The following is a 13009-nucleotide window of genomic DNA, read 5'->3' on the forward strand; positions in this document are numbered from 1 at the left end:
CAGCACTTTTGCTCGTCTTCTCATTTCGACAAGCCCGCATTTCCTCCCTTCCTAGACGCTGCTTTTCGCATCCTTTAACGGCTTATTATTTTTCCTTTTTCTCACCCTCCCTTCCTTCAATCTCAAATTTTAAAACTTCTTTTTTGTATACCTCCAGAATTTCCCTGGGACCGGGCTTCAAGCTTCTTACCACATTCTAGGCAGGAGCCACCCAATGTGGGACATCTCACCTACATCACGCCCTGGCTTCACGTCTGCAGCCTCCATTTGGCTCTACCCCCTCCCCCCCGCTCTCCGTGCTCTTTTGATGCCCTCAGGTTATTCTTTAGGGAACAAAGTCGCGATCCCCGCTCCTCTTCCACATGCAGCCGCTCCACCGAACCCACCGGGACCAGTCTCTTCTCTCCCACTCTTCCGGTTCCGTGAAACTGAGCTTTTGACGCTCTAACAGGGCAAGGGAGGCAAGGCCGACCCTGGCGAGGCTTAATTCTTTAAAAAATCAGGGACCCCCCCCCCAAAGACCGCGATATCGCGGACCGGCAGGAGCTTCCCCTGAACACAGCCGCTCTACTCGCGAACGCCACCGGAAACCCTCCACTAGGTGGCAGACTTGTGCATAATTAGATTTTTAGCTTCAAACAAGTATCCCTCTGGCGTTATACAGTTAAGATTTCTAAATCTGTAAAGTTTACTTGCATAGAAAAGGACCGGTTGTTCTTTTACCCCCCAAAAAATATAACTCATCCATTAACTAGGTAGGAAAAACCTATTTATTTTCGACTGGACTGCTTATTTATTAGGAGCTGCAATTCTCTCCACTGCTGGAGATGTTTCACTCTAAAGCAGGCTTGCTTTGATTTGTTCCCACCAACGTCCATCATTCTCTGGGTTCTTTATTGCTGCCAAATATCCTTTGGCTTAAACTTTTCTGCAGTTAACTCACCCAGACATTGGACTCTCCTCAAACTTGTGCTGCTTAGCGCTCTATAGCCATTGCCCAATCAACTAGATTTGCATTACAAACACCCAAGGCCACCACTCTCCCCATTAACTGCCTGCTCATGGCTGACTTCATGGAATCCCTAGTGCAGGAGGCCATGTGGCCATCGAGTCTGTACTGAGCCGTCAAAAGAGCACTCTACACATGTCCACTTACACCCCCCACCCCAACAATCCCCTTACCCTAACCTGTACAAGGGGCACTATTATTATTGTCAACCCACCTAACCTGAACATCTTTGGACTGTGGGAGGAAACAGGAGCACCTGGAGGACCCACGCAGACACAGGCAAACTCCAGACATCAAGGCCAGAATTAAACCTGGGTCCCTGGTGCGGTGGGCAGCAGTGCTAACCACGGTCACCATTCTGCCCACTTGCTCAGCTCTTTCACTGCACAACCTCCAGCAATGTGCCCATTGGAAATCAGTCACTGTCCATAATAAGCTCCAAAACAGGACAGCCCATTGATGGTCCGTACTGACTCTGCTCTGTTTACATGCCACCTTCATCCCTTAGGACCTCAGATCACTGGCAGCCATATGGGTTCGAATTCGGAAATTCCCTTCTTTCCATTTCCTGCTCCCTCAAAGGCACTACCTCTAAACAAGTTTTCAGTGGCCCATTCCACCTCCTCTGGCTCAATGTCCAATTGTAAAATGCCATGGGATATTTTCTAAACATCAGAACCATATAAAAGCAAGTAGTTATCGGAGAAATCTCATTGCAATGCTTCCCTTTTTCAAAAACCAGTGAATGTTTATCTGTTGGTCATTAATCTGTAGGAAAATAATTAAAACTTTTATCACCATTTTACCTTTGACTAATGTGTGCTTATCAGTGGGTGAAGATCTTGCAAGGACACGAAGCCTCGGCCAGATCTTGTCTATACGTTCTTGCTCAATCTGAAAAGATTAAATATATTCCCATTTCACAGTATCCAGTACCAAGGGAGAATCCATTTTGCAACTTCCAGTTTAAAATGTTAATGTACCTCGCCTTTTGCATTGCGAATGCGTTTGTTGAATTGTTTACCCTCCAAACACAGAAAATCATCACCAGCCTGCAAGATGCCACATTTCATAGCTATGGCACGGGCCGTGTTAATGTTGTCACCAGTGACCATACGCACAGTGATACCAGCTTTCTGGCATTTGTTAATGGCATCTGGAACCTGCAGACAGAAGCAAACAATTTCTCAGTATTAGATCATACAGTTTCACTGGAGTATAAATCCAACTTGTTCACCTGTTACTCGTGAAATATGCTGCCGTTCCTTAAATATAAAAACTTAGTTTAGCTCAGTGGTAGCTCATAGTGATGGGTGGTCCAAACTGTGTAGTGCTCAATGCTGCATTGATTAAAGAATCAATAGTACATGAGGTGGCCATTCAGTCCATTGACACTGCCGATCCTTTCAAAGAGCATCTATTTAACACTCTCCCTCATACTCTTCCCATATCCCTGCAATTTCTCTTTAAGTACTCAAATTGCTAGTCTAATATTATACTAGTTCAAGAAATAATTTTCTAACTTAGTTTGCTACTGTTGAACCTGAATTCGTGAGCAGTGCATTCCAAATTCCAACCCGTTGCTTTATAAAGAAACAAAAAATTGTTGCCTCTGGTCCTTTTGCCAATCTGGTCATCAGAAAACAATTTATCTGAACTAAATTTTATGATACCTCCATCGAATTGCCTCGGGATATTAAATTTGATATTAAACTAACATCCCACCCATCTGTTGATGCAGACAAGATCCCATTGCACTATTCAGAGAAGGGAAGTTGAACTGGCCAACCTTCATCCCACAGAAACTAAAACACTATTTAAGCAGGTTATTGAGGTTTGTGACTTTCAGACACCACTTCAATTAATTGGCTATGAAGCATCTAATGTAGCATGTGAAAGGAACTACATAAATTCAAACTCTTTCCCAGTCTACTGAATGCACAAGTTTTCACAGCATAGAAACGGGAAGTTAAAAATTTGCAACCAAATACAGTTCGATGCCCACGCAGATTTCCTCTTATGCAGTTTTGAAGTGGTTTTAATTTTTTTAATATAAATTTAGAGTACCCAATATTTTTTCCGCAATTAATGGGCTATTTAGTACAGCCAATCCACCTACACTGCACATCTCTTGGGTTGTGGGGTTGGGACCCACACAGACAAAGGGAGAATGTGCAAACTTCTCAGACAGTGACACAGAGCCAGGATCGAACCTGGCACCTCGGTGCTGTGAGGCAGCTGTGCTGCCCAGTTTTGAAGTTGGACAATTATGTTTATACGGAATAAATCATTTAACTGCCTACCACAGTACATTAGGAATATTTAGTGGTAGCTATGTGATTAATGACAATGCTAATCATCACTGGATCGTAGAATGTTACTGCATGCTTTCCTATTGCCAATGAATCTACACTAGTGACAAGAACCATTGAATCTCACTTTGCTCCTTCCTCATACTGCTTACTTTTCAGAGCAGATAATTTCCTATTAAAAGGTACTGAAGGACTTCACTTTAGCAAAGATTTGAAAAGATTCCAATTCCACCCAATGTTTTTACTTTAATATTCCCTAAATTTTAAGTATGTACCCTACCACTGATCAGTGAGTGTTCAGTTCAATTTGTAATTCTTCAGGACATCAGGCTTGGACTCAATCCTAATCAAGGATTCTGCCTAGAGTCTAAGCTGCCTCTTTTGAAGTGCAAACCGGCTAGCTCTACTTTAAAATATTTATTTGCAAGAAACATATGCATCACAAATGACAGGTAATAAATGCATGATAACAAATACCCCATGTACCAGTCACCACAGACCACCAGATCAGTCTAACATTAATGGCTATTACAGTATGTATTTAGAAGTAGCTCATCTCAAAACAAATACCCCATGTACCAGTCACCACAGACCACCAGATCAGTCTAACATTAATGGCTATTACAGTATGTATTTAGAAGTAGCTCATCTCAAACCTCTTTCGCCACCCAAAATGCACAAGCAGGAGTATGGAATATTCTTTTTCATTGGATGGGCACAAATGCAAGAAAATGGATGTCAAAGCAGTTGGCTTGAGCTGTACCTCATCAGTTTATCCCTTCACCTCAATTCGAAGGAAAAGAGATCCAGCTTTGCATCTCCCCATAATAGTGAGCCTTTAACTTTGGCAACATCCTTGTGAATTTACACTACAAGTTCATGCTTTATATAATTTCTATAACAAAGTACTGAAAACTGCACATTTGACATGTCTCCAGGGCACAGTTGGTAGTTTTCCTTCCGAGCACAGTTCAAATCCCACTCCGAGTACACTCCTGTGCATTACTGAGTGAATACTACAATGTTGTGACTGCAGGTCTGTTCTCTGATCAAAGATCCAACAATACAATTTTGTCCTGGCTAATGCTCAATCACAACTAAAGATCAATAAAACAGATTATCTGGTCATTATCTCACACTCGGGCAGCATGGTGATTAGCATTGCTGTCTCACAGCGCCACAGTCTCAGGATTGATCCCGGCTCTGGGCAACTGTAAATTTGGACCCAATTTTCCTTGTCCACTTATCTCGTTCCTCATTCTCCTGCATAATTATCTATTAAGCCCTTCATTTTAAAAAATCTTGGGCTATATACTGATGAAAAATCAAGACTCGGACTTGCCAATTGTTTAACGGCCACACAAATTGTAGTAACTAGGTTAATCTCAGATTTTTGTATTTTTTTGAAGCCAGAAAGTTGCTCTGCTAACCCGTTCAAATTGTCCTCCAAATAATAGCCTACCCAGACTAGTAAACATTCCAATTATGCATATAGGTTCAATCCACAATCAAACTCTCAAATACCCTTTCATAGTCCTTCATGAATGAATCAAGGCCATAACTTGTATGGTTGTACTTGCATAGCAAGGGACCAGATATATCTAGGCTAATGTTGAATAAAATCATAATTTTCAGTCAGTTATGCCTGAGCCAAATGCTTGCTTGAGCAGTCCAAAACTCTTCTCATTGCACTGCTCTCCAGGCCTCTTATCCAAAAGGTTTAGTTACTTCTCCCTTGCAATATAGTGGTCTCTGCCTCATCTACTGATGTCAAAGCCTTCCAGTAATTCTCAACCCAACATTTCCCCAAACCTCACCTTCACTGTTTTGCATTCATGGCCCCTTGTGACAATAACCTCTTCCTTCAGCTCATCTTAAATCTGTAGTGAAGGGGCAGCACGGTGGCACAGTAAGTTAGCCCTGCTGCCTCATGGCTCGAGGTCCCAGGTTCGATCCCAGCTCTAGGTCACTGTCCGTGTGGAGTTTGCACATTCTCCCCGTATTTGCGTGGGTTTCGCCCCCACAACCCAAAAAATGTGCAAGTTAGGTGGATTGGCCATGCTAAATTGTCCCCCAATTGGAAAAAATGAATTGGGGACTCTAAATTATTTTTAAAACACTCACGTTTGCAGGATCTACCCATGGACAAATTGACCATTGTTTTGTCACCAACAGCAATGAACTTGTAGTGTAAATTCACAATGCAAGTTATTTCTTCACTTCACTCAGGAACTGCAGCCCAAAATCTCAAAGCAATGGTTTTGCATCGGGTGCCCACCCAAAAACAATACAATTCTCTTATGGCTTTAATAATCCTCCACATTAAAACCCAAAAGCTACCTTGTGCAAGGATTATAAACCTGTGATTTTTAAAATCTACACAAATTGCCAATATTGTATACATACCAAATTTATGGATAGTTGAGATGGATTTGAATTTTAACAGTCATTGGAAACTATTAAAATCAAATATACAAATTAATTTAACAGAATTAGCAGGAGACTTTAGTAAATACTAGGCACACTTGAATTTCCAGCGTGAAGTAATTCATCTATGAAATCTCATGGTAATGCTAGGATAGTCACCAGAATAGCAGAAAATATGTCCACAGAAACATTCATACTTGACAAAGCACTGGACAGACCTAGTTTCTAGCTTTGGTCACACTACAGAAATATATAAATGTATTATAAATAGTGAAAGATTGATTCCAAGCATATTGGGGGGGGGGGGGGGATTTGCTGCACCAGGATGACTAAAGCTGAAAATTACACAACAGTTGTAGGTGCAATTAGTTCATGGGACAGCGCGGTAGCATTGTGCATAGCACAAATGCTTCACAGCTCCAGGGTCCCAGGTTCGATTCCGGCTTGGGTCACTGTCTATGCGGAGTCTGCACATCCTCCCAGTGTGTGCGTGGGTTTCCTCCGGGTGCTCCGGTTTCCTCCCACAGTCCAAAGATGTGCAGGTTAGGTGGATTGGCCATAATAAATTGCCCTTAGTGTCCAAAATTGCCCTGCATGTTGGGTGGGGTTACTGGGTTATGGGGATAGGGTGGAGGTGTTGACCTTGGGTAGGGTGCTCTTTCCAAGAGCCGGTGCAGACTCGATGGGCCGAATGGCCTCCTTCTGCACTGTGAATTCTATGATGATCTATGTAACAGGTGCAGGGAATTTCCCAGCTATAAAAAAATGTGAACAGGATAGACTTATCCCTGGATTCAGCAGCTGTCACTAGGAAGTTTGCTCGTCTGATGACATTGTTTGGGGAAGTGGTTTGATTTTGTGTTTTGGGATCATGTCTTGAGTGAAGGGTAGAATATTTTGAATTCTGTTGACAAGCCCATCTATGTGGCTTATTTAAGGCGGGGGGGGGGGGGGGGGGGGGGGGGGGGGGGGGGGGGGGGGGGGGGGGGTGTTTTACCAGGAAGAAGGTGCAACATATTCACATGCAAACAATGACCTGAGCAGTTGTGCTGTTGGTCTCCAAAGGTGCCCAGTTTTCAAAACAGTTACACTTTAAAACGGTCTATTCAATTCCAAGTCAAGTTTGAGGCCTAGAAGATAGCGAATTAACATTTCTACTTGGATACAAGGTTCATTTGAGTCACATTGCCATGAAGATGGGCTTTGATGGGAAGAGGCTATAGCAAGCCACTGTAGGATCGGGTTGAAAGTTTTTCTAAATATCACTGAACCCCTCAGTCTACAAGAATCTGAGCGCAAATAAAGGCAGCAAGTCACTATGCTTCACCATGTAAAATGTAGTGGATGTGTATGCTAGGAGTGAACAGATCATGTTCACGAGTATAAATAGCTCTGGTGGATTCAAGCTTGGCTACAGGGAAGAATTTTGAACTTGGCCCTCTGTGAAAGCCCGAGATAAGATATCCAGCTGGGGAAGGAAAAGGAATCAAACCCTCAGTAACCAAGAATCACTTTGGACTGGCTCTGGGTCAGAGGCGATTTTCAGCCATTTTAAATGTGGGAATCTTCTCTATAGTTTATAGAACACGTTGCCTACCAAAACATATTAAGTCACTATCGCTTTTAATTTATTCATTACAGTAAAAGTCTATCTTATCCATCACCCATTAGTAATCATTGTTACTTGGCAAAATGTTTTTGATTTTTGTAATCTATGGCACTCATTTATGGACTAAATTTTCAGCATAATTGTGCATTTAGAACTGTGCCCGAAAGTAGTTGCTTAAATGTAGCTTAGTACTGCTTCTTCTACTCCCTTGTGAATGAACTTAACATTTTCCGGTGTTGAATTTGTGTTTAAAAAAAAAAAATTGAAGCAGTATTGTTGAAGTGATTGTTCCAATTAATCTTAGTCTTTGGTTCAGGATATAGACGATCCCATTTTGCTGCCCATGATGAATAAATGTGCTTAACTTTCACTTGAAAGAAAATGAATCAAATTGATTCAGCTACAAGGCCCAGTTCAGAGAATAAATTACATGTTCAGACATTTGCAGTTTCAGTGCTCTATTTCAGTGCTCTAAAGCAACTGTAAGCTTTCAAACCCTGCATTCCAAAACATCATGAGCCAGCAAACACAGCACAAAACTAGCTGGTGGGGAAATATAAGCTTTTCCTTGATTGGAAGAGATCAAGATTGCAAAATCAAACTTGCTGATGTGGAGAAAAACACTGCTGTAAGGCTTCATTGACTGGATAGCCCATTTCCAAACTGCAATATTCGGATTGTGTGAAGGTGGTGACAGCATTCCAGACAGGAATTTTTTTTTTTAATATAATGTGGAAAGTTGTGCTCTTTTGCAAAGAGCATCCAGAAAAATCATGGCCACGAGACATTACAGCATGCAAATGCCCTGCCTAAAAAATGTAAACTTAAAATGCACCTTTAAGAGAGACTCAATATGCAAACTTTTTAAGTTGTACAGACAAGGTAGTCCCAGATTACATCCAGTCAGGGAAAGTAGTATCGATATGACTGTAAACTTGGGGCTACTTGTTGATGAGGTAACTTTTACCTCAACCATTAGAACAGTCAATTTGCCAGAAGTTCAAATTTGAGGCCCAATTGTAGTGGGTGTTCAGAAGAATGGGGAGGGGGAGGGGGGGGGGGGAAGAAAGGAGAGAGAGAGAGAGAGAGAGAGAGGGGGGGTGGGGGGGGGAGAAAGAGAGAGAGAGAGATGGCAGAGAAAAATTTTAACAGGACTAAACAGGGTAGATACAAAAAGGATGTTCCTGGTGCTAGGGCTGTCCAGAACCAGGGGCCAGAGTCTGAGAATACAGGGTAGATTGTTTAGGAGAGATGAGAAATGTCTTCATCCAGAATGATCAGCCTATGGAATTTGCTACCACAAAGTAGTTGAGGCCAAAATATTGCTATGTTTTCTAGAAGCAGTTAGACACAGCACAAGGGATCAAAGGGGTGGGGGGTCTGCTTTGATGATCAGGCATGATCATAATGAACGGCAGAGCAGGTTCAAAGGGCTGCATGGCCTCCTCTTGCTCCTATTTTCACTGTTTCCAGGTACCTGCTCATCTCAATTTTAAGGACCCTGCAAATTAAAAGCAATAGGCGACAGCTGGTGGCTTACAATTTTACATTTATTCAATTTTTTGGTGAACTGAGAAAACCAGGATTGATGAGAGCAATGCTGTATGCAGGGCATAAGTGCAGAATTTCATTGATCCCTGTGGTCAACGTTTGAATTCAGATTAGCATTTTGCTTTGACTTGAATGGTGAAGGCAAATCCTTTGGCCAATTTTAGCACATCCATCCAGAAATAACCGTCACCAATCACAGCATGATTCCAAGTGCCTGCATTCTCCATAGAGGTTCTTTGTAGTATGATTCATGGAGGAAAAACTGGAACTAATCCTAATATTTCACTGTTTAAACTTGTACTCCTTCGCAAATTTAATCTGAAGTCATTTCAGATTTAACCTTTCCATACTATTTTGTACAACTCAAAGGTCCCATTTCATGGTCAAAATGACCAGCTACCAATATTTCCTGATACTTTACCCGTGCTAGGGGACAGTCTCATCACTCGTGAATTGCCTCCAAAAGGTAATATCTGATCAATATATCAAAGGGGAAGCACAAGTGATGGCTGTACCCCAGCTACCCAGGCCCCAAGTTCTTCTGAAAAACCGCTCCACCCATCTCGCCTTTAAAATGTTGATTCACACTTGACTTTTGATTAAGCATATTCAATATGTAACCGTTTAGTCTTGAGAATTTCCTCCACAGTTATGTCCACTTACAGAATTTATGTTGGCTACCTCAGAATAAACCAAAACTCCCCCCCCCCCCCCCCCCCCCCCAATGTGCCCAGCTGGTTTGCAAATTTGATCAAGCTGCATGTAGTTTCAGAATCCATGTTTCTGATGCACAAGTGATGACTTTCACATTCTACATTTGGCCAGCAACATTCCCAGAATTCTCAATGTTGTTGATATTTCTGGAAGCCTGGTTTGTCAAAGGAATCCATTGCAAATCTCAATCTTGCGTGAAAACTCTTAGCCAATGCCTAAACTACTGTTGAAAAATCTCGTGACAATAGCTGGCCATCTCAAACATGTTAATCTGCACTTTACCCCAACTACAAATTGGTGTCAGATAAGGAATGGATTGCATTTGAAAACAAATAAAACAAGTGTCCTATACCTACTTGTCCCTCTAGGCATGTTGCTTGCAGATTTACTGCCTATAAAGTGCATCCAAAACACCAACATGTTACATTTTAATTTGTAAGAATCTGGTAAAGCAGAGGATGGTGCAATTGCTTAACTTCAATTCTGGTGGCTGTCCAAAGGACAAAGTCAAAGCTGAGAGCAGCACGACTTCTCCAACTATGCTCAAGAGACAGACCTGAATTCCTGGCTGAGGCACTACAGGTAAGAAAAAGGGACATGTTTGTGTCCACTAAGGCTGTACTCTACATTTAGGAAAAGGGAGATCTTTGGCTGAGGCAAGCTAATCAACACTGCCACAGTAACATGGATAATGTGGTAACAGATCATCTGCTGGACCAGTGTTAGAATAGAACAACATTATTGGTTTCTGCCATACAAAAGGAAGCAATGACAGAAGAATTTGTAAAATCCCAGCTTTAGTGAAGACTGATGCATCAGAACTAGTTGAGATTCCAGTACAACTACAACATTGACATCCACTTGCCTGGAAAATTAGCCACTGATATCTTAGCCACAAAAACAGGACAAGTGTAACATGGCAAGTACCCAGTCAAGTGACAGAAGGGGCACTTGCCATAAAGATACACCTAATCAATAAGAACCTGTGTGCTCTGCTTCACATCTCATCATAGCCTTGATCAAAACCATTGACACAAACAGGCAATAGTAGCTTCTCTCAACAAAGCAGCATTTCACTGATGCCACTGTAACCAAGCAAAATTGGAATCAATGGACAACAAAACCTGTGGCTGAAGCATATTTTACACCTAAAGGCACAGGGCAGCACAGTAGCACAAGTGATAGCACTGTAGCTTCACAGCGCCAGGGTCCCAGGTTTGATTCCCCGCTGGGTCATTGTCTATGCAGAGTCTGCACGTTCTCCCCGTGTCTGTGTGGGTTTCCTCCGGGTGTTCTGGTTTCCTCCCACAGTCCAAAAAGACATGCAGGTTAGGTGGATTGGCCATGATGAATTGCCCTTAGTGACCAAAATTGCCCTTAGGTGACCAAAAGGGTTAGATGGGGTTATTGGGTTACGGAGATAGGGTGGAAGCGTGGGCTTAAGTGGGTCAGTGCACTCGATGGGCTGAATGGCCTCGTTCTGCACTGTATGTTCTATGTTCTAAAGGGCAATCATTGCAATTCCAGGATATCACTGAAAAATACTTCTGCACATATCCTTGGCCCAACCATTTTCATATGGAGCAAAACTTCCTATACCTTCCATAATTTAAGATATTCAATCATTTGTCAATACACACGTGGTAACTTATTAACCATGGCAATATATAGGAGTACTTGCTTAATGCCAAGGATCTTGTCTCCTGTTTACAGCTGAGTAATAAATGTAATTTAAATGTGCAGTCACTTTATCCTGCTCCAACAAAAATGAACATTCCTGCAAAAACACTTAATAAATATTCTAAATTTGAGTGGACAAAGGCCCAGGCTCTGGAGACCGGTTCAGCCCCCAACATAGCTGGTGGAATTCAAATGCAATTAATAAATTGACAATTGAAAGCTAGTCTCCATAATGGTGACCATGAAACCATTGTCCTAATGTCCTTTAGCAAAGGACATATGCATGTTATCCTTACCCAGTCTAGCCTATACGACTCTAGACCCACACAATATCATTAAACTGCCCTCTGGAATGGAGACAAGCCATGGGAATGGCCAAATGTCCACATCCCACAGTAGCATGGTGGTTAGCATCAATGCTTCACAGCTCCAGGGTCCCAGGTTCGATTCCCGGCTGGGTCACTGTCTGTGTGGAGTCTGCACGTCCTCCCCGTGTGTGCGTGGGTTTCCTCCGGGTGCTCCGGTTTCCTCCCACAGTCCAAAGATGTGCGGGTTAGGTGGATTGGCCATGCTAAATTGCCCGTAGTGTAAGGTTAATGGGGGGATTGTTGGGTTACGGGTATACGGGTTACGTGGGTTAAGTAGGGTGAGCATTGCTCGGCACAACATCGAGGGCCGAAGGGCCTGTTCTGTGCTGTACTGTTCTACATGTTCTATATCAGCTGAAAAGTTAGTAGATTTGATTTAAACCTATAAATGTAGCCTCTTGCAGAATTCATAGAATCATAGAAAAGTTACAGCACAGGGGGCCGCACAGTGGTTAGCACTGCTGCCTGACAGCACAGGACCTGGGTTCGAATCCCGGCCCCTTCTGTGGAGTTTGCATATTCTCCCACTGTCTGTGGGGGTCTCACCCCCACAACACAATAAGATGTGCAGGGTTGTTGGATTGACCACGCTAAATTACCCCTTAATTGGGAAAAAAAGAATTGGGTACTTAGATTTATACCAAGAAAAAAGTTCCAGCACAGAAGGCAGCCATGCAGCCCACCTTGTCCATGCCAGCCAAGGACACCTAGATGCCCTTCTAATCCCACCTTCCTGCACCAGGACCATAGTCCTATAACTTAGAGCACTTAAGGTACAGTTCCAGGTACTTTTAGTTTAGGGTCTCTACCTCCATCACCAACTCGGGCAGCAAATTACCGACACCCACTACCCTTGACCATGTTCTCTCTATACCTTCTGCCACTATACTTGAATCTATGTCCTTGGTTCTAGAGTTCTCCACCAAGGGAAACAATTTAATCCTGCCCACCTCATCTCTTCCCCTCAATTTTGTACACCTCAATTAAGTCACCCCTCAGTATTTTGTTGAGGAAAAAACTCCAACCTATCCAATCTCTTCTTATAGCTACACTTCTCACCCTGGCAACATTCTTGTAAACCTCCTCTGCACTCTCTCCAGAGCAACCACATCCTTCCTATAGTGGCAACCAGAATTGCACACAATATTCCAGTTGTGGCCTTCCAGTGTTTTATACAATTTCAACATTATAGCCTTACTTTTACATTCTATACTTCTGTCAAAGGAGAGCATTCCATATGCTTTCTCAATAACCTTATCTACTTAAACTGCCTTTAGAAACCTTGTATGTCAAGATCTCACTTCATCTACCCCTCCTGGTATATTCCCATTTACTGTAC

The 13009-nt window shown here is 42.6% G+C and overlaps 1 protein-coding gene across 5 annotated transcripts in view; it reads right to left on the reverse strand.

The window, feature by feature from the left end:
* atp2b1a (ATPase plasma membrane Ca2+ transporting 1a) overlaps nucleotides 1-13009 on the reverse strand; it is a 145816-nt gene that overhangs the window by 24134 nt on the left and 108673 nt on the right. For all 5 annotated transcript variants that reach the window (XM_038780992.1, XM_038780990.1, XM_038780988.1 and 2 more), the window contains exons 13-14: nucleotides 1993-2172; nucleotides 1816-1903 (exon numbers count right to left, since the gene is read on the reverse strand). In XM_038780992.1, the coding sequence (XP_038636920.1) occupies nucleotides 1816-1903; nucleotides 1993-2172 (268 nt within the window). The remainder of the gene's footprint in view (nucleotides 1-1815; nucleotides 1904-1992; nucleotides 2173-13009) is intronic.

The sequence above is a fragment of the Scyliorhinus canicula genome, chromosome 20, assembly GCF_902713615.1.
Source record: "Scyliorhinus canicula chromosome 20, sScyCan1.1, whole genome shotgun sequence".
NCBI lineage: Eukaryota > Metazoa > Chordata > Chondrichthyes > Carcharhiniformes > Scyliorhinidae > Scyliorhinus > Scyliorhinus canicula.